This window comes from Euleptes europaea, chromosome 1 (genome assembly GCF_029931775.1).
Source record: "Euleptes europaea isolate rEulEur1 chromosome 1, rEulEur1.hap1, whole genome shotgun sequence".
NCBI classification, from domain to species: domain Eukaryota; kingdom Metazoa; phylum Chordata; class Lepidosauria; order Squamata; family Sphaerodactylidae; genus Euleptes; species Euleptes europaea.
In genome coordinates, this window is record NC_079312.1 from 176,996,960 (window position 1) to 177,023,764 (window position 26,805).

A 26,805-nucleotide genomic window follows, 5' to 3' on the forward strand; every position below is an offset into this window, starting at 1 on the left:
TCTGCCTTGGTATAAATCCTCTTTAAACATCATCCATTAAGGCCCAAGTCACGGGATTACCTTAGCATGTGACTTACCACCCAAAAAGAGGGGCATAGTTGAGAACGGTATAGTGGGGGGGGGGGGGAGGCAGAAAATGGTCAGTTTGTCTGGATTCTGGGTCATGTACACCGAAGGGAGTCATGTGACTCCTGCCAGCATGAGCCGAGTTTTGCAGAGATTTGCTTTTGGCGTTCCTTAACAACCAGAAATACAGCTATTAGCAGTAATGCTCTAAAAGCTGGAACATGTCCTGAGGAGGGCAACCAAGATGGTGAGGGGTCTAGAGACCAAGTCCTATGAGGAAAGGTTGAAGGAGCTGGGTATGTTTAGCCTGGAGAGGAGAAGACTGAGAGGGGATATGATAACCATCTTCAAGTACTTGAAGGGCTGTCATATACAGGAGGGTGCTGAGTTGTTTTCTGTTGTCCCAGAAGGTCGGACCAGAACCAGCGGGTTGAAATTAAATCAAAAGAGATTCTGTCTAGACATTAAGAAGAACTTTCTGACAGTTAGAGTGGTTCCTCAGTGGAACAGGCTTCCCTGGGAGATGATGAGCTCTCCTTCCCTGGAGGTTTTTAAGCAGAGGCTAGATGGCCATCTGTCAGCAATGCTAATTCTATGACCGTAGGCAGATCATGAGAGGGAGGGCATCTTGGCCATCTTCTGGGCATGGAGTAGGGGGTCACTGGGTGTGTGTGTGGGGGAGGTAGTTGTGAATTTCTTGCATTGTGCAGGGGGTTGGACTAGATGACCCTGGTGGTCCCTTCCAACTCTATGATTCTAAGCTGATTCGTGATTGCTGCCAGCATGTGTCGTCTCCTGCTGGTTCTCTGGGTATGGGTTGAGAGTTTTCTGGTGGCAGTCATGAATTTGGACCAAGTTTTAATTCAAATGCTGCTATGTTTGCTGAGATTATTTATATAGGTGTGTTTGTCAGTGAGAGGCATTTGGATAATCCACGGGTCTGAGGGCGCTTTGTATTAGCCGGGTATTTGGATATCGTTGTTGCATACCCGGACTTTAAGAAAGCATTTGTCAAAGTCCCTTATTAAGTGTTTATAAGGAAAAGTAGACGTCATGGGATAAGAACACATTTGTTGTTGTGGAGCAGTAACTGGTAACCCAATTAAGCTTTTTAAAGCATAGTTAAATTGTGGAACTCCCTGCCTCAGGAGGTGGTGATGGCTGACAACTTGGTAGGCTTTAAGAGGGGAGTGGACATGTTCATGGAGGAGAGGGGTATTCATGGGTATTAGTCCAAATGGATACGAGTCATGATGCATACCTATTCTCTGGGTACCCAAGATATCTATCTGTCTGTCTGTCTGTCTGTCTATCATATTTATATTTTTATATATGTATGTATGTGTGTGTGTGTGTGTGTGTGTGTGTGTGTGTGTATATATTAAAAAAAACATTAAAATAGCACAATGGCATATCCTAAGGTTGACATCTGTAACCACAACCAGATGTCAACCTTAGGATATGCCATTGTGATATTTTAATGTTTTTAAAATATTTTTAACCTTTACATAGCGCTTCCAATAAATTATATTTACAGTATTTATATATCTATGTATATATTTTTCCTTTTACCCAACCTCGGGTACCCAGCTTCTGTTTTTAGGTTGGGTCTTATTCCCCTCTTTTTTCTTCCGCATACCTGTTCTCTCCTGGATCAGAGGAGCATGCCTAATATATTGGGTGCTGTGGAACACAGGCAGGATAATGCTGCTGCAGTCGTCTTGTTTGTGGGCTTTCTAGAGGCACCTGGTTGGCCACTGTGTAAACAGACTGCTGGACTCTATGGGTCTTGGTCTGATCCAGCAGGGCTTTCTTTATGTTCTTATGGAGGATGGGGCTATTCATGGCTACTAGTCCAAATGGCTACTAGTCATGATGCATACCTATTCTCTCCAATATCAGAGGAGCATGCCTATTCTTTTAGGTGCTGTGGAACTCAGGCAGGACAATGCTGCTGCAGTTGTCTTGTTTGGGGGCTTCCTAGAGGCCCCTGGTTGGCCACTGGGTGAACAGGCTGCTGGACTCGATGGGCCTTGGTCTGATCCAGCAGGGCTTCCCTTATGTTCTTCTGTTCCTAAAGCCCACTAATGTCAACATGAAACGGGCAGTCTTAGAAGATTGCAGCTCTCACATCTACTGTGAGGCAGTTGCTCCATATTTATACTCCAGTCCTTTCACTTTTTGGCAGTGCTTCTTAACACAAGGATATACGGCATCTGTCTTTGTCTAATGGGAAATAAGTGTGCTGCCTGACCAGGGCCCCCCACAACAGGACAAGAACAAAGTGGCGCTCATTGAGATAAATCTTTACCTCTCCCTTTCAACTTAATTTTTATCTGCACACCAAAGGAAATTACCTTCCTGCTGGTGGGAAACTAATCAAGAAAATGCTAGGTAAGAACAGCGTGAAGTCTGTTCTGTGTGCTGGAGAGGCAGCAGAAGCAGTAAAAGATCCAGTTGTAGTGCGGCTTTGCAGTTAATCACTCGCCCAAGGCAAGTAAGAGATCCCCAGCCGCCGCCCCGGGCTCAAAACTTGCCGAAGCCATTCTGTTTCTACCAGGCATTACAGACTGGCGGATGCAAAAATCAATAGTGTTATGTGCTCCTCCTCTTGTCCAGAAGAGAGCCAGCGTGGTGTAGTGGTTAATAGCGGTGGTTTGGAGCGGTGGACTCTGGTCTGGAGAACAGGGTTTGATTCCCCCACTCCTCCACACGAGCGGCGGCCGCTAATCTGGTGAACTGGATTTGCTTTCTGCTACTCCACATGAAGCCAGCTGGGTGACTTTGGGCCAGTCACAGCTCTCTTAGAGTTCCCTCAGCCCCACCGAACTCACAGGGTATCTGCTGTGGGGAAGGGACAGGAAGCTGGTTTGATTCTCCCTTAAGCCGGTTTGATTCTCCCTTAAGTGGTAGAGAAAGTCAGCATGTAAAAACCAACTCTTCTTCTTCTTCAGGTTGAGCTTTAGTTGGTTAATGTATCTTGCCCAGGGGTCCCCCTGCCTTTTTGAGCCTGTGGGCACCTTTGGATCTCTGACACAGCACAGTGGGCGCAGCAACAAAATGGCTGCCACAATATGGCTGCCGCAGGAGGCGGAGCCAGCCACAAAATGATCGCCACAACTTAGCCTCAGTAACACAGTGTAGATGTTTGTGCTGTGGTGGCAGCTGCTGCCAAAGCAATATTTTCTTAAAAAAATATTTTAAATATTTTAAAAAGCTGCACAGCCAATCAAATCTCCAATAGTCAATGAGAAGCCTTACTGGACAAGAGCCCTACCTGGCCCCACCCACTTCCTAAAAACACGGTGGACGCCATAAGATTTGGGTTTTAAGTTATGCTGATGCAGCCAGCTGTATTTCATTTCCCTTAAGAGTAGTTGTGATGAGTTCAAGAACAGAGAATTAAAAACAGGAACAATTATTCTTTTAGTTAAATTAACGTCTAATGCTGGAATAGGGCGCACACTTTCAAGTTACCCAGAAATCTTCTTCAGCAAGAAGGTAAATCAATAAAAGATCCAGCTAGTTACAGGTTAGTTATCAGTTAGCTCGTTATCTTGCTTGGCTCCTTCTCTAAGTTTTTTCTCCTGTGATATAAGAAATTTATTCGAAGCCCGGATTTAGTTCAGTTCCAACAAAGCCATGAAAGGCTAATGCGTTCTTTTACTACATTTAAAAAGTTCACCGCAGGGAGTAAGACATTTAATTTGAGAAAAGGGGGGATTGTATGTGAGGTTGACTCCGGGCCCGTCATAATAAGCACCTTCCACTTTGCGGCAGCTGCGTTTATTATCCTTCCTTCCATCATTTCTGTCGCTTTATTTCGCAAGCCAGGAAACGTTTGCCCTTCAGGCTTCTAGTAATAACCCAGCTATCAGCTCATCTAAGTGCCACTTAGGCTGTTGTTTATTTTGGCTTATTAAAGGGTAAGAGATTATGTGTGGAGATCAGTCCTTTTTAAAAGGTGGTCTGCAGAAAGGAAACACAGAAACCAAACTAGTCACGGAAACTGGCCACAGAGCTAAGGGATCACCGCTTAAGCAAACAACAAATCTTTGTCAGTGTTCCAGAGTTGTTGAGAAGTTCAATTTTGCTGCTGCTGTTTGCAAAGAGTTGATTGACTTTAGAACACCCTGTAAAGTAACAGAAACCTCTGCAAAGGGGAAGACGAACTGTTACATTAGCTGGTTAAAGCAATAGCTGTATTTTAAACACAGTATAACTGGACAAAAGAGCAGTGTGTAGCTGTCACTTTAAAGACTGTGTGTGTGTGTGTGTGTGTGTGTGTGTGTGTGTGTGTGTGTGTGAGCTTCCGACTCATGGCAATCCTATGAATCGGTGTCCTCTAAAACGTCCTATCTTTGACAGCCTTGCTTGGATCTTGCAAACTGAGGAGCGTGACTTCCTTTATAGAGTCAATCCATCTCTTCCTCTTTTCCTGCTGCCCTCAACTTTTCCTAGCATGACTGTCTTTTCTAGTGACTCTTGTCTTCTCATAATGTGACCAAAATACGACAGCCTCAGTTTAGTAATTTTAGCTTCTAGGGTCAGTTCAGGCTTGATTTGATCTAGAACCCACTGGTTTGGTTTTTTTGGCAGTCCACGGTATCCGTAACACTCTCTTCCAACACCACATTTCAAAGGAATCTACTTTCTTCCTATCAGCTTTCTTCATTGTCCAGCTTTCACACCCATACATAGTAATAGGGAATATGATGACATGAATTAATTTGATCTTGGTGGCCAGTGACACATCCTTACACTTAAGAATCTTTTCTAGCTCCTTCATGGTTGCCTTCTCAGTCTCAACCTCCTTCTGATTTCTTGGCTGCAGCCTCCCTTTTGGTTGATGATGGAGCCAAGGAATAGAAAGTGTTCAACAATTTCAGTTTCTTCATTGTCAACCTTAAAGTTGTGTAATTCTCCTGTAGTCATTACTTTTGTCTTCTTGATGTTCAGCTGTGGTCCTGCTTTGGCATGTTCTCTTTTAATTTTCAGCATAAGTCGTTTCTGTTTTTTCTCATGATGTGTGTCTTCTAGACCTTCTGTTTTCTGCATCTTTTCTCCAGTATCTTCTTGAATTGTGGAGTTCCGAACAGAGTACAGTATTTTCTGTGAAGTTTTTTTCAGGCTGAGCAGAGTGACGCTATCCCTGAGACTTGGAAACGACCCCTGTTACTCATATATCCTAAAAAGGAATTGGCCTTTGGTGCCCTTAGCATCAAATTGTTGGGTCATGCTCAGTTTGTTATCCGATACACCCTGTAATGGTTAGCCGGTTATGCCCCATATGTGGAAACATCCGAAGGTTTGAGGCAACCATTGTCGCTTGCATTGAAAACAGAGCTTAATCTGTTTGAACTGGGAATTATTGTTGTTTGGAAGGAGAACTCAGGGGGAGTGTGAGGTTCAGCATTTGGTAGTGTGATGTCAGGGCAATTTGCGTGGCCCGGTTGTTAGCATGGTCAGTGTTCCGTTCCCGAACTCTGTCCAAAGCTCATTAACATCAGTAGAAAATAAATGGGCTTCAGCATAAGCCCTTATTTCATAAGCCTGGGCAAGAGCGTGCGGCTGTCCTCGACGAGAGCCAGGGCTTTTTTGGCCCTGGCTCCGGCCTGGTGGAATGCTCTGCCTGGTAACATCAGGGCCCTGCGGGATCTGAAAGTATTCCGCAGGGCCTGCAAGACAGAGGTCTTCCACCAGGCCTACAACTGAGGGCAGCCGCTTATATCAGCTTATATCATCTTATACCATCTTTACGGGCTTCCCCCCCTTCTCCCTTGATTGATTGATTGATTGTGTTTTTAAATGATGTTACCCGCCCTGAGCCAACTTGCTGGGGAGGGCGGGTTATAAGTCTAGTAAATAAATAAATATAAATGTCCTTTTGCTGCAAATAAAACTGTGTGTGTGTGTGTGATAGAGAGAATTAAAAGTTGGGGGGCAGGTTCTCTTGGGGGCACTTTTTCTTTTCCTCTTGTTTTGTGTCTCCAAATATTGTGTCTCCAATATTTGGTTTAAAATTAACCAATCTGGCTTAAAGTGACCAATAACAAAAACAATTTATGCCCCTATTTATGTCCAGTCAGAAGGAAACAATAAAATGGCTGCAGCTTGCTAAAAGAGCCCATCTTCATTAATTTTGCAAATCGCCCCTTGCTGATCACTTGGATGAAGGCACACACAAAATGGAGTCATTCAGAAATCCTTGATTTGTCTTTTCGGCTAAAACTTGTTGAGTGAAGGGTGCTTTTCAGAGCCTCATAAACAGAGAAAGGGTCAGGGTCAGGGGGGGCTACTTTGCTTGGTCTGTCCTTTGGTTATTGCTCCTTCCCTTCCCCTCTTCTTTTCTTGGCTCTGCCGCACGTCTGTGCTTGCCAAATCTCTGCTAGCTTAGCATCAGTGCCAAAGACGTAAAAAGGGCTGCCAATTTAAACTCACTGAACTGCCATCATACAGAGTATGGGGAAACAGTAAAGATAATACGTTTTGTGGTGCATTGTGTATAAACAGTCAACAGATTGTGTGTCTTTCACGTACCTGTTCCATGCCTGAGTATCTGGCTTAGTTCTGAAGTGTTCGATGCTTCGATGAATGGAGAAAGGAAATAACCACCCCATGTATAACTGTTAATCTTAGTATTAATAACTGTCTTCTTTTGATTCGACATTAGGCGGAAGTAGGTCAAGACTTAGCCTAGGGCACATCTTATACTTTTACCCTCTCGAACACAGAATCCTCTGTTGGATTAGTGTTTGCGTTGGTAACTACAGAGTTTGTCCTTGAAGAAGGTTATATAGATCATTGGAAGCTTGCTTGTACTATTTCAAAGTGAAGTCTACAAACGTTGAAGTACCGTTTCTTTTTTGCTCTTAGGCCTAAACGGCACCCCTAAAAAACAACAACCCACGTCTTATTCTGCACTACTAGAGCAAATGTCACCACCGGCTGCTACAGTTTGGAGCAAAGTTTCAGCAGCCATGGCAGCTGCTACGCCTTTGAAGAATTCCCCATTTTTAGCTTTTTGATGAGCATTTCTTTTGAGGGGTGCTGGTGTTTTCCACTTGTGCAGTTCCCCTATTGCTGCTGTGGTTGCTAATACAGCCTCTGTCAGGCAAGTTCCCTCATAGGGTCCCTGCCCCTAGTTCCCCAGCAGCAACTATTCCACCAGGCCTTTTTCAGTTTTAAAAAAAATTGTAATTGAATATTGTTATATCACTATAACAGTGTCTGTATCAGGTCCTCTGAATTCCCAGCTTTCCTTTTTTTAAAGTCTCTAGCTCCGTTTGGGTCATGGAGATATGCCTTTCCATTCCGTCTCTGCAACCAAGGTCTAGATTAGTGGTTCCCAAACTTTTTGGGCCATCCCCCACTTTGGTTCCACAAACTCAACCCCAGTGCCCCCTACCCTATCCGATAAAAAGCATTATTCAAAATAGGGGTTTGCATGACTCACTAAAGAAGATAATTAGAATAAAATTTCAAAACAGTAACAATTAATTGCACATCTATTCAAAATCAAATTAGAACTTTTTAGTTGAAACTTATTCAACAAAACTGATTAACTTGATCCAGTGGTACCAGCTCTTCAAAGTCTGGGAAAAAAATCTGATAGTTTCCACCAAATTTGCCAGCATGGTGCCATAGCTTGATCTATTGTCAATTAGCGAACAACACAGTTGAAGGGGCCCACCTCTAGTGCCCCCCTGCTGCTCCCTTGCCTCTTAGTGCCCCCCTAGGTAATCTCTAGTGCCCCCCTGCTGCTCCCTTGCCTCTTAGTGCCCCCCAGGGGGTGGTACTGCCCACTTTGGGAACCACTGGGCTAGACCCTTTCTTTTCTAAAAATATGGAAGCCGGGGATTCAGAGAGCCTCATGCACAGGTTGTTATAACATTATTGCAATATCCAGGTTGTTATAACATTACAGCAATATCCAAGTTGTTATAACATTATAGCAATATTCAGTTGACAACTAAAACAAACAAGCAAGCAAAACCTCCTGGTGGCTGGGGAGAGGAAACAGCTGCTGCAGTGGCAGGGAAAAAGGCTGCCTTGTGGGCAGGTCTGGGAACACCCAAACGTTCCCACCCACACGGCAGCCATTGAGGTTTTTCTGCGATCTTTAACAAAACTTTGCAGCGGAGCAGGATTGGGGGGAGGGGAATCCGAGAACAGCTGAAGAAGCCCTGGGAGATGCACGAATGCATCTCGACGCTTTGGGGAAGCAGCGGAGGGAAAAAGAAAACCAGTTCCCAACAGCATTGAACCGGGGCAAATAACCAGTGCGGAAACAGCCACTGTTTCAAGATGGCTGTCTTTTCTCCTTCAGTCAGTACTTGATTCAGCCTTATACTGAATCAAACGCTTGGTCCATCAAAGTTGATATTGCCTACTCAGACTGGCAGTGGCTCTCCAGGGTCTCAGGGGGAGGTCTTTCACATCACCTGCTTGCCTAGTCCCTTTAACTGGAGATGCCGGGGATTGAACCTGGGACCTTCTGCATGCCAAGCAGAGGCTCTACAAACTGAGCCACTCTGGGATTAGCAATGGGCAGTTTGGTTCAGACGTCTGTAATGAACCTCCTCAGGTCAAGGAATAAAGAGTTGTGCCATCACAAGACACAGTGGAAGATAATATACACCATTGTTGCCTGTGGAATACACACCCTCTTTTGTGGCGTGCGCTTTGTAGTCAAGAGCCTGCATCATCCTATACCAGCAGCTGGTTAAGAAGGTGCTAATTAAGGTTTATCATCAGTATTCCCAGCATTTCCCCGCTGTCTTTCCAGGTAAAATTTCTCAAAATGCAATATGCAATAAAATGTACAAATATGTAACATATGCATACTGATGAGGCTCCCAAGTAAGAAAATTGAAACCAAAGATAATTGGGTGCAAAACAGACTCCAATATCACGAGCTTTAATCATGAATATAATCATGAATATGGTAAATATCCTATTAAATTGCCTATTGCATTGGTACTAAAGAGTTATTAACCAAATGAGAGATAGTTGTGGTGAAAGACTGTCAGTTGTTATTGAATCTCTGGAAAATTCCAGATCTTCAGCCTTTTGTTCCAACATTACAAATATTGTTTTAAATGTGCAAGGATAACAACCATAAGGTTTAATTCATCAGACATTCTCCACATTTCGGAACGTCGTGGATTTTAATTTTCCTCTGGCATCTCTTCTACTACACTGATAAGGCTGTGATCTGTAAAAAATAAATTAAAAAGAAAGCAAGCATAGGCTGGCTTGTGGTGATTTATATTTGTACCTTGTCAAGGCAGGCATATGAAAAGAAAATTTAAAAATTAGTGCTTCAAAGGCTTTTGGGACTCAGGAGAAGGAACCAGCAGAAGGAAAAGACCTGTAAAAATGGTGGCCCTATTATGGTGACCCATTAGCCCTGTTAATTATAGGATGTTGTCATGAAGCCTTTGGAGTCACAGAAACCTCTTTGCAAGGGGGGGGGGCAAGTCGGTATTGGTCTCCCTGTCCCCCCCCCCCCCATAATATTGGAAAAGAAGCTACAAAGCCAAGCATTTTGCTATGGCTTGGTACAAGTACATTGAAAACAGAAGAAATGGTGGCATCGTACAAAGCATCTTTGCAGCGTAAATTTCCATACTGTAAAATAAATGCAGTTAATTTTAAACTCTTCATGACCTTCGGAGTTTAAATTTGATGCAGACAGCATATTTACAAATAGGTCTTTTCTTGTACTACTTAGTATTAATGCAATTGATCTCCGCTGTAGCATTAGCAGACAACCATGTTATCTAGTCTCTACATGGGCATGAGAGGTCTCCTTTATACTTACATGGTGTTCAGCCTTGGTCTTCTGTAGTGCTCTGGTGACCTGGCTTGGATAGCCCAGGCTAGCCTGATCTGGTCAGATCTCGGAAGCTAGGCAGGGTCAACCCTAGTTAATATTTGGATGGGAGACCCACCAAGGAAGGCCAGGGTTGCTACACAGAGGCAGGAAATTTCAAGCGACCTCTGAACATCTCTTGCCTTGAAAACCCCGTGGGGTCACCATAAGCAAGAGATCAGAGGTGGCTTGCTGTTGTCTTCCTCTGCATAGCAGCTCCAGTCTTCCTTGGTGGTCTCCCATCCCAATACTGACCATGGTCAGCCCTGCTTAGCTTCCAAGCTCTGACGAAATCAGACTAGTCTAGGCTATTAGGGCTGCTACTGAGCAGCTACTTTCACAGTTTCCTGGCTTCAGTGCTCTGCCTCCTTCAGATAACTTTCCTTATGTTGGCCCCACTCTACTGTAACTTCTATAGATTCATGTCCTGCCAGCGTAGTGTAGTGGTTAAAAGCGGTGGTTTGGAGCAGTGGACTCTGATCTGGCGAACCGGGTTTGATTCCCCACTCCTCCACATGAGTAGTGGATGCTAATCTGGTGAACTGGATTTGTTTGCCCACTCCTCCACATGAAGCCAGCTAGCTGACTTTGGGCTAGTCACAGCTCTCTTAGAGCTCTCTCAGCCCTACCTACCTCACAGGGTGTCTGTCGTAAGGAGGGGAAGGGAAGGAGATTGTAAGCCGGTTTGATTCTTCTTTAAGTGGTGGAGAAAGTCGGCAAACAAAAACCAATTTTTCTCCTCCTCCTCCTCGATGATCCTGGATAATCCATCTAGTATTGCTGTTTGAGCATCACATGCCCCTTGAACCTTTGGCTTCACCATATCCTCTATCCTTGGTATCCTGCAGTGTGCTCTAATATTTCCTCATAGTATACTGTGCAAGGATGTCAAGAACTTGATGCGTCCAGGGAACTTACTACAGGTTGTGTATCCCTTATCCGGACTGCTTGGGACTCGAAGTGGTCCATATTTCGGATCTTTCCACCTATTGGAATATGTTGGAATTTCTGCATATGCATAATGAGATACCTTGGGGATGGGACCCAAATTCATTTATGTTTTGTATACACTCTATACACATAGCCTGAACGTAATTTTAAACAGTATTTTAAATAATTTTGTGTACACTTAACCATCAGAAAGTGAAGGTGTTAACTATCTCACCAGAATACCTCTAAAGAAGAGCAACAACAAACATACTAACAGCGGCAGGTTTTCAGTCTCCACCTCCGATGCAGCGTTTACTGTATTTTATTGTTTTAGGTGAGAGGAAACATTGAAAGCAGGCAGCAGGGATCTGCCTGCATACCGGCTCAAAGGGTCCAGTTTTCGGATCAGTCCGGATATGGGATGTCCAGATAAGGGAATACTCTACCTGTATTGTTCTTTCCTTCTCCCAACCACAGGCAGACATTTTACAAGAGAAACCTTGTAATCTCCATGTTTTTTGCTGACCATACCTGTGTCCATTATTTACACCATCAGTGTCGAGGCTTCCTTTCATTCTGTGCGTACAAATCAAGCGATGTGGTCGTGCTTTTTGGCGCAGCCATCATCAGAACAGCTGGACAGCTATTTTGTTTTGGGCAGTGTGACGATTGCATTTCCCCCCCCCCCTTCGTTTCAGGACAGGAAGCTGACCAAAGCAGAGCAGCAGAGATTTAAAGAAGAAGCCGAGATGCTGAAAGGGCTGCAGCACCCTAACATTGTCCGGTTTTATGATTCCTGGGAATCAACGGTCAAAGGAAAGAAGTGTATCGTGTTGGTAACTGAGCTGATGACATCCGGAACTCTGAAGACGTACGTATCCCCTGACCTTCCCTGTGCGAGTTCGGGTTGTGTGCGCAGTTTTCTTTCACGGTGAAATTACAAACATGAACACATGAAGCTGCCTTCTGCTGAACCAGGCCCATCAAAGTCAGTATTGTCCACTCAGACTGGTAGCGGCTTTCCAGGGTCTCAGGCAGAGGTCTTTCACATCACCTACCTGCCTAGTCCCTTTAACTGGAGATGCCGGGGATTGAACCTGGGACCTTCTGCATGCCAAGCAGATGCTCTACCACTGAGCCACGGCCCTCCCCCTGCTGCAATTAGTCAGTTTACTAGGATTACTGATTTCAAGCAGGCAAGACGTCCTAAAAAAGGGAATAAAATGTGGTGGGATTTCCATACTGGAGCTATAAAGACACCACTAAGTAGAACTTACGTGAAAGTATATTATGGAAGATGTAGTGTGGAAAGGAATATATAAATGAGAGATCGAATGCCTGCTGTGTATTTTTTTTGGTCTGATTTTCTTTGGACCCACCTCGAGTTCTGAACGGTTAGGGTCTAGAACCCTGTTCATATCTCCAGAAATTTATTATTTCTCCTTCTTGGACGTCTAAACTTGATTGGAAGAGATTATCAAAGAATTTTTTCTCTTGCAGTGTTTGGAGAAAGGAAAGGGGAAGACCTGAGGGTTCTGAACGGTTAGGAGAAAGGCAGGCATATAAACATTTCAAATAAATAAACGTATGGACATAAAAGATGCCTTGCTGGATCAGAAAAATGGTTCAGCTCAGTCTAGCATGTGGTTCACACGGCGGCTAACCAGTTGCCATTGAGAGCCAGTCAACAGGATATGGAGAATATTGCCTTCTGTTCTCGCCAATCCTCCTAAGGGAAGGCTGATTTTTTAGCACTTGCACATACTGGTTAGAAGATCAACAATTTCACATGTGAGTTCTTTAAGAACCCTTGGATGCATGCGATCTGAACCCGATTAGATCTCTAATCTGCCCATTAGTCCTAGTACGTTATCTCTTGTCATCTCTGTTTGGCTCAGCTCTTCAGACAGCCTTCCACACAGGGAAATTTTTAAAAAAGTCAACTAACTTAATTTTTTACTTGTGACTTAACGCAGAGATAGTACTGCTTGCATTTGCAGAGTTTTGTAAGAGTGTTGTAAGAGTGGCGCCTTGTAAAGGAGATTATGGCAACTATACCACTGAGTTTCATCGTATTTCATGTGATTATATTAAAAACTCTGCAACATATGTTAGGTTTCCCTTGAAAAAATGCCTGTTTCTCCTGAATAAGTTTTTGGGGAGTCTGTTTCTGTTTAGCTCCAAGGAAATTGAATAGATCAGGATAAAGTCTGGAGCATTATTTACATTGCCCAACGTTATTAGTGATTTATGAACATGTAATTGGCATCTATTGCATTGGTTGTATTAGTATATATCAAATGTCCTTCACCTTTTCCTTTATCACTTAGAAGCTCCTTGATCCATTGATCTTGAGCAGCGTAATTTTAAATCTAATGTTTGAGGGATATAAGGACTGAAATAAATCTTGCCACTGACAATGTAGCTTTGGGATCCCTGTCACTTAATAAAAAAAGCATTATGTCAGACACAGAGGCATTAGATTTATATGTTAAAAGGGGAGATATATAATGTGATCTAAGTTCCTCATAAAAGCGGCATTCCAAAAGGACACGAGCTAATGAATCAATAGGACCAGAAGAGCAAGGACAGGTCCTTTCTGGGTATGGTATGTTCAGAATTCTGCCTTGCATAACCATGGAGGGTTTAGCATTCAGTCTAGCTAAACAGAAGGCTCTAGAACAGGGATGGGGAACCCCCGGCCCCGGGGCCATACGCGGCCCCCGAGGACATTTTTTGTGGCCCTCGGGAGCTCCGGGGCCCTGCTGCGGAGGCGTGGTGCAGGGTGGCCCTCCCTGAGGGTGTTCCTGGGGCCACGGCTTGCAGGGGCGCTGCGACACCCTTTGGACCTCCTCTCGCCAACTGACGGCTGTTGGTCGGCGAGAGGAGGGGGAGGGACACTTCCCCCAAGGCTGCCCCCTATAGCCGCAGCGTGCAGGAACGCCGGGGCACACTGTAAGCCCCTCTCGCTGCCTGTCGGCTGTTGAGCAGCAAGAGGGAGAGGGGGAAAAGAGGCCCGCGGCTCCCGGTGGCAGAGCATGCACGCAGGAGCCGATTGGGCTTCGGGGGGCCTTTTGTGGACTCGGGGGGGGGAGGCATGGAGCCTGGGGCCAGGTTGCGTGGGGTCGGCAGGTGTGTGTGTGTGTGTGTGGAGGGGAAGGCTTTTCTCTCTCCCTCTCTTTCTATCTCTTTGTCTGTCTCCCTCCGTCCTTTTCTTTCTCCCCCTCTTTCCATTTCTTTCTCCCTCTCTCCCTTTTCCTCTTTCTCTGTTTTCCTTCCTTCCTTCCTCCCTTGCCGATCGACTGCGGGCTGCGCCCCCCTGGCGCCTCGTTTGCTCGGGCCCACTGCTGGCTGCCCTCCTGCCTGGGAGGGGGGGAGCGAGGGCGCCCTCCAGGCCTACTCTGCATGGCCTCCCCTGGGGCTGCCAACGTCCAGGTAGTGGTTGGAGACCTGGCAACCCTAGCCTCTCTTCCCCCACCAGGAGATCCACACCTGGAATGGCCCCCGAATGATGTTATAAATGTGCAAATGGCCCTTGGCAGGAAAAAGGTTCCCCACCCTTGCTCTAGAAAGACGAGGAGTTGTCAAATAATAAATATAAGCGGGCAAACCGCGTGGTGGTGGTATTCTGAAAAACTGAGATGAATGAACGCGGCGAGCACAGAAAGTAGTGCTGCCCTCACCTTTTCAGCCTGTGGACACCTTTGAAATTCTGCCACTGGCTGGTGGGTACAACTATAAAATAGCTGCTGCAGGAGGTGGAGCCAACCCCAAAATGTCAGGGAGTGAGGTCATGTAGAACTCCAGCAGTAACTCCAGCATTTCAGGCAGAAGCTCTGCTTAACAGAATGCCTTTTCAAATTAACATGTGGTTTAAAGGTATTGCCTTGCATACGCACAGCTTACCTTCAGTCACTCATAAAAATCCTTGTGGTGGCGGCTGATGCTGAATTTTTTTTAAAAAAATCTGCACAGCCAATCAGAAGCCCTGCTTGTAAAAAGCCCCACCTGGCCCCGCCCACTTTCTAGGGACACTTGGGGTTGCCAGGAAAGGTGCTGGCAGGCAGCTCGGTGTAGTAATTAAGAGTGGTGGACCCTAATCTGGAGAACTGGGTTTGATTCCCCTCTCCTCCACATGAGCGAGCGGCAGACTCTAATCTGGTGAACATGGTTGGTTTCCCCACTCCTACACATGAAGCCATCTGGGTGACCTTGGGCTAGCCACAGGTTTCTTAGAGATCTCTCAGCCCCACCTACCTCACAGGGTATCTGCTGTGGGGAGGCGAAGAGAAGATGATTGTAAGCCGGTTTGATTCTTCCTTAAGTGGTAGAGAAAGTCAGTATATACAAACCAGCTCTTCCTCTTCCTCTTCCATGGTGCCCACAGGAACCTTGTTGGTGACCCCTGGTATATATAAACATTCGTAGAACTTCATACGTCTGTGTCTGTCTGGTTCCTTTTTATTTATTTGTGCAATTCATTTTCTGACCTCTTATAGATGTGACTGCGATAACCAGTGGGTACAGATTCACTTGCGATCTGGGTGCTCCTTCTTTTTTCATTGGATACTGTGTTCTAATATGCGCAGAGTAAGATGCCTTCTGACCTTCTGCAGTTCTTGTGTTCTTCTTGCAGGTACTTAAAGCGTTTCAAAGTCATGAAGCCCAAAGTCTTAAGGAGCTGGTGCCGGCAGATTTTAAAAGGGCTGCAGTTCCTGCACACCAGGACCCCTCCTATCATCCACCGGGACCTGAAATGTGATAACATCTTCATCACGGGCCCCACTGGTTCAGTGAAGATTGGTGACCTCGGGCTGGCTACCTTGATGCGCACGTCCTTCGCTAAGAGTGTCATTGGTGAATATCGCGTGTTCGTGTGCTTCGTTGGAGAGTCCCTTGTGGCGAGTGTTTGTCCTTCCTAGAGACCAGAGCAGTGGGGTTCCCAAACTTTTGGGGCCACCATCCCCTCGGTTCCACAAACTCAGCCCCCAGCGCCCCCTACCCTATAAAAAGCATTATTCGAAATAGGGATTTGCACGACTCACTAAAGAAGATAATAACAAATAAAATTTCTAAACACTAACAATGTAATTTCTCATCAGTTCAAAATCAAATTAAAACTTTTAGTTGAAATGTTTTCAACAAAACTGATGAACTTGATCCAGTGGTACCAGCTCTTCGAAGTCTGGAAAAAAATTCTGATCGTTTCCACCAAATTTGGACTGCAATACTGCAGTCATATAGGGCTGTCATATAGAGGATGGTGCCAAGTTGTTTTCTGTTGCCCCAGAAGGTCAGACCAGAAACAACGGGTTGAAATTAAATCAAGAGTTTCCATCTAGATATTAGGAAGAATTTTCTAACAGTGAGAGCAGTTCCTCAGTAGAACAGGCTTCCTCGGGAGGTGGTGAGCTCTCCTTCCCTGAAGGTTTCTAATCAGAGGCTAGATGGCCATCTGTCAGCAATGCTGATTCTATGACCTTAAGCAGATGATGAGAGGGAGAGCATCTTGGCCATCTTCTGAGCATGGAGTAGGGGTCACTGGGGGTGTGAGGGGGTAGTTGTGAATTTCCTTCATTGTGCAGGGGGTTGGACTAGATGACCCTAGTGGTCCCTTCCAACTCTATGATTCTATGACGTTTTTACGGTAGCAACAGAAAATACACACAAGAAATCAATCGCTGTTTTGTTTTGTTTGCAGGGACTCCTGAATTCATGGCTCCCGAGATGTACGAAGAACATTATGACGAGTCCGTCGACGTCTATGCTTTTGGGATGTGCATGCTGGAGATGGCAACCTCTGAATACCCTTACTCCGAGTGCCAGAACGCAGCTCAAATCTACCGAAAAGTAACCAGTGTAGGTACAGATTTTTTCATTAAGGCTAACATGCATATTGGCATATTAAAATGGCTACGCCCTGTGTGTTAGAATGTATGTAGGTCTTGTTGCGCACAAGCAGCAGCTACTCTTAGCCTGGGCACATCTTTCCCAACTTTGCTGCGTTCTTCCAAAGTAGCTCATCTTTTGAGATTGCACCTGAGCAGGAAATGGTTACAGGGCTGTTTGGGGTACAGACGGCATGATTGGTAGCATTAGTTGCATCATGCAGAGTCGATCAGTGTGGAGTCAGTGCAATCCTAAGCAGAGTTACTCCTTTCTAAGATGGTTGACTTCAGTGGACTTAGTAGGGTTTTCACTAAGTTTAGGACTGCGTTATGTGTCCCCAGATTCCGAAGACAGCACAAGGAAATAGCTGTTTTCCTTTATTAGATTAATTTTCATGCCCGGTCACGAAATGGTCTTATGCCTGGGTGTGAATGGCCAGATTGAAGCTAAAGGAAAAGATTAGTCAGATGGATTAGAATGGATTTTGTCCCCTTTTTCACAATACTACATAAAGCCTAGACATTCAGCATTGATTTTATTTAGAGAGTAGCTGGGATTAAAAACAAACAAACACCCTTTGCACATCAATTGCGCTATAATCAATTAGAGTTGCTTCCAACTAAATGTGCACAGGGTCAGGTTTTATGTGGCTGAGCTAATTCCACCAGCTTCAGCTGCTTGGAAGGGCCTTATAAATTGGGGTTTTTCCATAGTTCTGTCCAGCTGCAGGAGAGAGAACTCCTGCTGGGTATTATCTATTAACAACTGCATCTCTTTTCTCTTAGGGCATTAAACCTGCCAGTTTTAACAAGGTAACTGACCCGGAGGTGAAAGAGATCATTGAAGGATGCATTCGGCAAAACAAGTCTGCAAGGTGGGTGAAGCCCGTTTTGTGCTCCCCGTTGCTTCGGGTGCCATAAATTAAGAGGTAGCCTTTGTGAGTTTTAATAGGGCCTTGTCTGTACTGGCAACAAAGGGCCTGATTAAGCAAAGCATTCCTGCTTGGTATAGCATTTTTAAGCACCTGCATAAGTCCTTTTGAAGTCGAAGGGAATTAAGCTCATACAATGTAAATCACATGGCTAAATTGGGATTTGTCTGGCTTGTTTCCAGAATGTAGGGAAGAGCTGTATATGGAGTAGGAAGAGCTGTATATGGAGGAAAGTGGTTCCTCCAGCTCAGAGAATTTATTTATTAATTAAATTTTTAGTTGTTGTTCAACCAAAGCGGCGCCTTACAACATTAAAACAGTATACATGAGTTAACAACAACATAAAGAAGAAGAAGAGTTGGTTTTTATATGCCGACTTTCTCTGCCACTTAAGGGAGAATCAAACCGGCTTACAATCACCTTCCCTTCCCCTCCCACGACAGACACCCTGTGAGGTAGGTGGGGCTGAGAGAGCTGTGACTAGCCCAAGGTCACCCAGCTGGCTTCATGTGTAGGAGTGGGGAAACAAATCCAGTTCACCAGATTAGCCTCCGCCGCTCATGTGGAGGAGTGAGGGAATCAAACCCGGTTCTCCAGATCAGGCTCCATTGCTCCAAACCACCGCTCTTAACCACTACACCACACTGGCAAGATCTAGGGTAGGAGTCCCCAACCTTTTTGAGCCTATGGGGGGCACCTTTGGAATTCAAAGACAGGGTAGTGGGCACAGCCACATACATGCACACAGAGGAAGCCCAAGTGCAGGGGAGAAGAGGGGTAATTTAAACAAATGCAAGGGAAAGAGGAGTGAGTTGGAGAATAAAACCAACACTGCGGAGTCAGCTGCCACTGAAATGATGTTATTTAAATCTGATCAGCTCTCCAGTGGCCAGTCAAAGGCCCTGCTGAGCAACAGCCCTACCTGGCCCTGCCTACTTTCTAAAAACACTTGCTGAGCCCCAGGAAAGGTATCGATAGGCACCATGGTGCCCACAGGCATCATTCTGGGGACCCTTGGTCTAAGGCAATGGGGTTCCCAAACTTTTCAGGCCACCGCCCCCTTGGTTCCACGAACTCAACCCCAGCACCCCCCTACCCTATCCTATACAAAGCATTATTCAAAATAGGGGTTTGCACGACTCACTAAAGAAGATAATGACAATAAAATTTCACAACAGTAACAATTAATTGCACATCTATTCAAAAGCAAATTTAAACATTTTAGTTGAAACTTATTCAACAAAACTGATGAACTTGATCCAGTGGTACCAGCTCTTCAAAGTCTGGAAGAAAATTCTGATAGTTTCCACCAAATTTGCTAGCCTGGTGCCATAGCTCGATCTATTGTAAATTAGTGAACAACACAGTTGAAGGGGGCCCACCTCTAGCGCCCCTTCTGCCCCCTTGCCTCTTAGTGCCCCCCTAGGTAATCCCACCGGCCCCCAGGGGGTGGCACTGCCCACTTTGGGAACCACTGGTCTAAGGGAAAGTGTTTTTTTTTGCCTCAGATTTGGAAAATGCATGTATCTGCTTTATTCACCCCAAAGGACGGCTGAATTGGGACCACGTTGTCTAAACGGTTAAGTAACAACTGAGCATTATGTTTATTTAGGTGTGCAATGCATACTTGTGGAGAGCCCCTAGTGAAGCATAGTACTTTGTAGAAAGACGAGGCCACCAATCGTACACCTCTGCTGTGGGATTTGGAAGACCTTCTGTTCACTTCCCTTTGTTTTACTGCCAGGCTGTCCATCAGAGACCTCCTGAACCACACCTTCTTCGCCGAGGACACCGGGCTCCGGGTGGAGCTGGCGGAGGAGGACGAAGGGCTGGAGGCCTCCTTGGCTTTGAGGCTGTGGGTGGAAGATCCCAAGAAACTGAAAGGCAAGCACAAAGACAACGAAGCGATCGAGTTCAGTTTCAACCTTGAAACGGACGTCCCGGAGGAAGTAGCTTGTGAAATGGTGGGTATTGCCATTGCGGCCTTCATTCTTCCCTTCTAGCATGGGGATTCGTCTTATATCATTTAATATCTTCTCTTTTACAGTCTCTCTTGTTGTCTGTTGTGTTGATCTACCCCTGAAGAGCCAGCGTGGTGTAGTGGTTAAGAGCAGTGGACTCTAATCTGGAGAACCGGGTTGGCTTCCCCACTCCTCCACATGAAGCCTGCTGGGTGACCTTGGGCTAGTCACAGTTCTCTTAAGAGCTCTCTCAGCCCTACCTACCTCACAAGGTGTCTGTTGTAGGGAGGCGAAGGGAAGAGAGATTGTCAGCCGGTTTGATTCTCCCTTAAGTGGTAGAGAAAGTCAGCATATAAAAATCAACTCTTCTTCCTCTTCCTCCTCCTCCTTCTTCTTGCTGGTCACCATAGGATCTTAAAATAGTAGGATCTTAAAATCCATTTATGGCCCGCTTCCTCTCCCATCCTTTGCCTAAGTTATGTCTCTTGACTCTGCCTCACTGTTGCCGTGGTTTTGTTTCTACAAAACATATAGCTACGCGGCATCCTGACTAGTAACAGCTGATGGTTCCTGATCCTGAAAGGAGTCATCGAAGTACATCTGCTTGCTTCTTTCCTTTGTACCCCAAAGGGCTGCTGCTAAAGCACTGGTCACCCACCAGACAGGAGGTCTCCTGAATTGCTCCATTAGGGTGCATGGTTCTGAATCTTACAAAATCAACTCATAGTTCTCCCTCCTCAGTGCTTGAAGGCAAATTCAAGAAGATTCCGTTACGTGAGGTAGAAACAATAGAACTTATGTTGTTGAGATGTCCTTACTATAAGGCAGCTAGACTTAAAAATTATTAGTCCGCTATTAGTTAGGATTTCTGGCGAAACTGATTAAATGAAATGGGACTATTTGCTATCAGATAAGAACGCTCAGACATCATGCCGAGTTGCCAGATTTTGTGTTTTGATAAGTAGGCTCCAGAAAACTATAGTTGTGGCAGATGTTAAATCGGGGTGTCGAATTCAATGTGTTACAAGGGCCGGATATGACATAATTGCCACTTGGCCGGGCCATTCCTCGCCAGCCCAGATTGAGAGGGAAAGGGGGTGGCTGCCTTGGCTGGTCGAGGGTCAGATAAGAGCTCTCAAGGGGCCAGATTTTACCTGCAGGTCTCATATTTGACACCCCTGAGGGTCAGATATGATATAAATGTCACTTGGTCAGGCCAGGCCATGCTTCACCAGCCCAGATTGAGAGTGGGAGGGGCTGCTGTCTCGGCTGTCTCACGGGCCGGATAAGAGCTCTCAAGGGGCCGGATCCAGCCCTCGGGCCTTATGTTTGACACCCCTGTTTTAAATGCCCTTAAATGGGTTTTTTATAAGGTCACATTTTAAATTTATTCCCATAAATTAAGCTTCGTGTAATTGGACTGATTTTTATTATTGTTTGTAATGCTGGTCAATGACCATAATAGAGATGATTGATTGACCCATAGTTTGTTACTCCTCTCTGGTGTCTCTCCCCCCACCCCACCCCCGACCAATTCTTCACTAGATTGGGGTGGTGATTTTCCCGCTGTCAACTCAGAACCACCCTTTTGTGAGCTCTGCTTAACATGCCAGCTACGCTGGAATGTCTTGTCATTTAATCCGTGTCTTCGCTTTAAAACATAACCCTGTGTCCTTTAGAAGAAAGTCTGGTGGATACTTCAAGGATGTGACAGGAAGCACTTGACGCAAACCCCTTTTGTCAAGTGATATTTAAAGCCTGTTGGTTTTAGGGGTTCTATATCACTAACTGGTCACCTTATGGCTAGCTCAAACAAAATAATTCTTAGCCACATTTTGTCTATGTGCTTCAGTATTCGTCAAGCAATTCTGTAATCCTGTTTTATTTGATGGTCTATGACTGTAAATAAATATTATGTTTATGTACAAAATAATTCTATAACCATTTGTTCTGAAAGGATTGTGGGTCTAAAACTAGAGGCTTGCCAAAGGTGATCTAAGGAGAAGAAGAGTTGGTTTTTATATGCCGACTTTCTCAACCACTTAAGGCAGAATCGAACCGGCTTACAATCACCTTCCCTTCCCCTCCCCACAACCGACACCCTGTGAGGTAGGTGGGGCTGAGAGAGCTCTAACAGAGCTGTAACTTCCCCAAGGTAACCCAGCTGGCTTTATGTATAGGAGTGGGGAAACCAACCCGGTTCTCCAGATCAGACTCCACCGCTCCAAACCACCACTCTTAACCACTACACCACACTGGAAAGGATTGTGGGTCTAAAAACTAGGGGCTTGCCAAAGGTGATCTAAAAGGAGGAAAATGTTAAGGGGCTTCATTTTGTGAATCTTAAAATTCTAATATTGGAATGGCCACAGAACTAGTAACTAGTATTAATCATCTGTAGCAGGGGTGTGGAACTCAGTTGTTCCAAGGGTATGACATAAATGTCACTTGGTCGGGCCGGGCCATGCCTCGCCAGCCCAGATTGGGACTGTAGGGGGTGGTGGTGGTGGCTGGCTTGCAGGCCAGGTAAGAGCTCTCAAGGGGCCTGGATCTGTCCTGTGGGCCTTACGTTTGACATCCCTGATCCACAGTGTTTGATCATGGTGACACTATGAATCAAAGTCCTCCAAAATGTCCTGTCTTTGACAGCCTTGCTCAGGTCTTGCAAACTGAAGGCCGTGGCTTCCTTTAAAGAGTCACTCCATCTCTTGTTGGGTCTTCCTCTTTTGCTGCTGCCCTCAACTTTTCCTAGCATGACTGTCCTTTCCAGTGGCCCCAAGAGAGCACTCCTAATAACTATCTGCTGGTGGTCCCCGGCTCAAAAAGTGTCCGGCTGTCCTCAACCAGGGCCAGAGCTTTCTCGACGCCAGCTGTCGTGGTGCAGGCAAGGAGCGAGGGCTGGAAGCGTAGTCTGGGGAACAGTCCAAGGTCATTCACAGTTCAGGCAAAGTCCAAGATCTCAATACCAGCAAGGGAAGTCCAAGGCGTTAGTCAAAGCCAGTCCAAGAAGTCAGGATGCCAGGAATCCATAGGATAGCAGGGAAACAAGGCCGGTACACAAGGAGATTGGTGACAAGTTGCTTGCACAACAGCCAAGCCTAACTGATGGCTTAAATCCCTTCCCCTGCTGCTGTAGCAGAGCCAGCTGATGCTGATTAGGCTGAGTTCACAGGTGGTGCTTCAGCCCTGCTCTTCCTCATCACTGCAACTGAGGAGGTTCCTCTGTAAAGCCTTCAGTCTAGCACTCTGCCGTCTCTGCTGCATTGCCAGACGGACCTGTTTTCTTCTCTTCTCCAGTGGCCTTGGCAAGGCCTCTGGAGACTTCATGTTGCAAGGTGTCAGGTCCAACTGGAGTCCTTGAGCTGGCAGGCTGCAGGCATGGTGAGTCCTCTCCTGACTTTGGCTGATCCTCTATTCTGGCAGGCTGTAGTCCCTGTGGTTGTTCCTGTGGGACTTCTGCCTGAGGATGTCCCTCTGTTCTGGCTTCTAATTCCCCTTCGTCAGAGGAGGTCTCTGCAGGCTGACTCATGACGCTGGCCCCGGCCTGGTGGAACTCTCTCTCTAGTGAGCAGAACTTGATGCAGATCCGCAGGGCCTGTATGGAATGAGAGCCAGCATGGTGTAGTGGTTAGGAGCAGTGGTTTGGAGCAGTGGACTCTGATCTGGAGAACTGGGTTTGTTGTAGGGAAGGGAAGGTGATTGTAAGCCTGAAGTGGTAGAGAAAGTCGGCATATAAAAACCAACTCTTCTCCTCCTCCTCCTCATCAAATGAATAGCAGTTTGGAAGAACAGGAGTGATTTTCGACAGAGGTGTAACACTTGTTTTTTTCTTTTGATGTCCAGGTGAAGTCAGGATTCTTCCACGAAAGTGACTCTAAAGCGGTCGCTAAATCCATCAGAGATCGCGTCACTCTGGTCAAGAAGATCCGGGAGCGGAGGCAGGCCTACCTAGAGGAGAGGAAGGACTCTCAAAGCAAGCTGCCAGGCGGTCTGCCGTTACTCCAACCACAGGGCTCGTCATTCACCTCTCCTTGCCAGCCAAGCAAGACCGAATGTGAAGAAACGGAGGTTGATCAGCACGTCCGACAGCAGATCCTCCAGCAAATGCAACATTCCTCCTCTGTCATAGGTAACGAACGGTCAAGGCCCGTTCCCAAATCCTGTGCTGCACTAAGGTTTTTCGGGATAAATCTGGGGATCGTTTTGTTCAGCCACCCCAGCTGGTGTTTCGGCTCCTAGCTTAGTTATTTGCTTGTCTGGCGGAGGCATAGGAGCCCCGTGGCGCAGAGTGGTAAGCTGCAGTACTGCAGTCAAAAACTCCGCTCACGACCTGAGTTCGATCCCGACGGAAGTCGGTTTCAGGTCGCCGGCTTGAAGTTGACTCAGCCTTCCATCCTTCCGAGGTCGTTAAAATGAGTACCCAGCTTGCTGGGGGTAAAGTGTAGATGACAGGAGAAGGCACTGGCAAACCACCCCGTAAACACAGTCTGCCTAGTAAATGTGGGGATGGGATATCACCCCATGGGTCAGGAATGACCCGGTGCTTGCACAGGGGACCTTTACCTTAGTGGAGGCATGTAGACTCTGATTTATTTCTGTGCGTGTTGCCCCTGGCTTACTTGTCAACCATTATCATATTCATTATAGGGTGCTGTAGAAAAGAACAAAGAGTCCACTAGCGCCTTAAAGACGGACAACATTTCTGGTAGGGTATGAATTTTCATGAATCACCGCTCACTTCTTCAAATGCTACTCACGAAAGCTCATACCCAGCCAAACGTCTTTAAGGTGCTGCTGGACTCTTTGTTCTTTTCTACTGCTATGGAATCATAGAATCATAGAGTTGGAAGGGACCACCAGGGTCATCTAGTCCAACCCCCTGCACAATGAGGGAAATACCTCTCCCCACACCACCAGAGGCCCCTACTCCATGCCCAGAAGATGGCCAACATGCCCTCCCTCTCATGATCTGCCTAAGGTCATAGAATCAGCATTGCTGACATATGGCCATCTAGCCTTTGCTTAAGAACCTCCAGGGAAGGAGAGCTCACCGCCTCCCGAAGAAGCCTGTTCCACTGAGGAACCGCTCTGTCAGGAAATTCTTCCTAATGTCTAGATAGAAACTCTTTGGATTTAATTTCAACCCGTTGGTTCTGGTCCGACCTTCTGGGGCAACAGAAAACAACTCGACACCCTCCTCTATATTGACAGCCCCTCAAGTACTTGAAGATGGTTATCATATCACCTCTCAGTCTAACACTGCCCATCTGATCTGTTATTGGGTGCTGTAAATCATGCCAATCCTCCCTGCAATATATTCTCGAAGGCTTTCACGGTCAGAATTCATTGGTTCTTGTAGGTTATCCGGGCTGTGTAACCGTGGTCTTGGAATTTTCTTTCCTGACGTTTCGCCAGCAACTGTGGCAGGCATCTTCAGAGTAGTAACACTGAAGGACAGTGTCTCTCAGTGTCAAGTGTGTAGGAAGATATAGTCAGAAAGGGGTTGGGTTTGAGCTGAGTCATTGTCCTGCAAAAGTAATGTGCTAATCATTGTCCTGTAAGTATCAAGATAATGTGCTAATGACGCACACTGTCCTTCAGTGTTACTACTCTGAAGATGCCTGCCACAGTTGCTGGCAAAACGTCAGGAAAGAAAATTCCAAGACCACGGTTACACAGCCTGGATAATCTCCCTGCAATAATTTACTTTGTGGTAAGGTTCTCTTCGAACCTGTATGGAAGTGTAGCAAATCTGGCCAGAGCGCTTTCCCATTGATCCAACGCACCGTTTCATTTGCTACTCGAAGGATAGTGGCCTACAAGGAGGGGGCCTACTTTCAAAGCCTTATATTTATTGGAGTAAGGGATATTATGGGCACTGCGGTTCTGATACCATCCTTAAAAAGGCTGCTCCAGGCAATAAATCTCTAGCATCTGTTTTTGTTAACGCACTGATACTTCTCTTTGAAATCTAAGAGCAAGCTTTTCTGCTGGTTAAGGGCGATAAAAATTCTGGATATTTATTTGGTCACCACACCTAAAAAAGGATATTGCAGAGCTTGAGAAGATGCAGAAAAGAGCAACCAAAATAATCAGGGGACTAGAGCAACCACCCTATGAGGAGCAGTTAAAACGCTTAGGGCTGTTTAGCTTGGAAGGAAGGTGGTTAAGGGGAGACATGATAGAGGGCTATAAAATTAAGCATGGTATGGAGAGAATGGACAGGGAGAAGCTTTTCTCCCTCTCTCATAATACTAGAACGTGGGGCCATCTGCTGAAGCTGGAAGGTGAGAGATTCAAAATAGATAAAAGGAAGTCTTTCTTCACACAACACATAGCTTGTGGAACTCCCTGCCCCAGGATGTGGTAATGGTGGCCAACTTGGAAGGCTTTAAGAGGGGAGCGGACATGTTCATGGAGGAGAGGGCTATCCATGGCTACTAGTAAAAATGGATACTAGTCATGATGCATACCTGTTCTCTCCAGGGTCAGAGGAGCATGCCTATTCTATTAGGTCCTGTGGAACACAGGCAGGATAAATGCTGCTGCAGTCATCTTGTTTGTGGGCTTCCTAGAGGCACCTAGTTGGCCACTGTGCGAACAGACTGCTGGACTTGATGGGCTTTGGTCTGATCCAGCAGGGCTTTCCTTATGCTCTTATGTTTGATAATGTGTATAATATACTCTTGGGGCAATGTGTAGGAATAGGGAATCCCACTCTGCAGCAACTAGAATGTGTAAGAGTTACAAATTACCTGGTCAGGTCATTTATGCATGGCTATTTCCTCGCGGCCACCCTGCTGACTACTTTGGGGCTTTGTTTAGATCAGGAGTGGGGAATCTTTTTTCTGCCAAGGGCCATTTGCACATTTATAACATCATTCAGGAGCCATACCAGGTGTAGATCTCCCGGTGTAGGGGGAGAGGCTAGGGTTTCCAGGTGTCCGGACACCACCTGGAGGTTGGCAACCCCAGGGGAGGCCACACAGAAAAGGCATGGAGAGTGCCCCCGCTCCCCCCTCCCAGGCTGGAGGGCAGCCAGCAGTGGGCCCGAGCAAACGAGGCGCCAGGGGGGCACAACCCGCAGTCGATCAGCAAGGGAGGAAGGAAGGAAAACAGAGAAAAGGGGAAAGGGAGAGAGGGAGAAAGAA

At 46.1% G+C, this 26,805-nt stretch overlaps 1 protein-coding gene across 1 annotated transcript in view; it reads left to right on the forward strand.

Moving 5' to 3' along the window:
• Positions 1 to 26,805, forward strand: part of WNK3 (WNK lysine deficient protein kinase 3) — a 102,345-nt gene that overhangs the window by 15,085 nt on the left and 60,455 nt on the right. The window contains exons 2-7 of the mRNA XM_056850223.1: positions 11,572 to 11,744; positions 15,510 to 15,730; positions 16,575 to 16,732; positions 17,548 to 17,636; positions 19,438 to 19,657; positions 23,498 to 23,783. Of these exons, the coding sequence (XP_056706201.1) occupies positions 11,572 to 11,744; positions 15,510 to 15,730; positions 16,575 to 16,732; positions 17,548 to 17,636; positions 19,438 to 19,657; positions 23,498 to 23,783 (1,147 nt within the window). The remainder of the gene's footprint in view (positions 1 to 11,571; positions 11,745 to 15,509; positions 15,731 to 16,574; positions 16,733 to 17,547; positions 17,637 to 19,437; positions 19,658 to 23,497; positions 23,784 to 26,805) is intronic.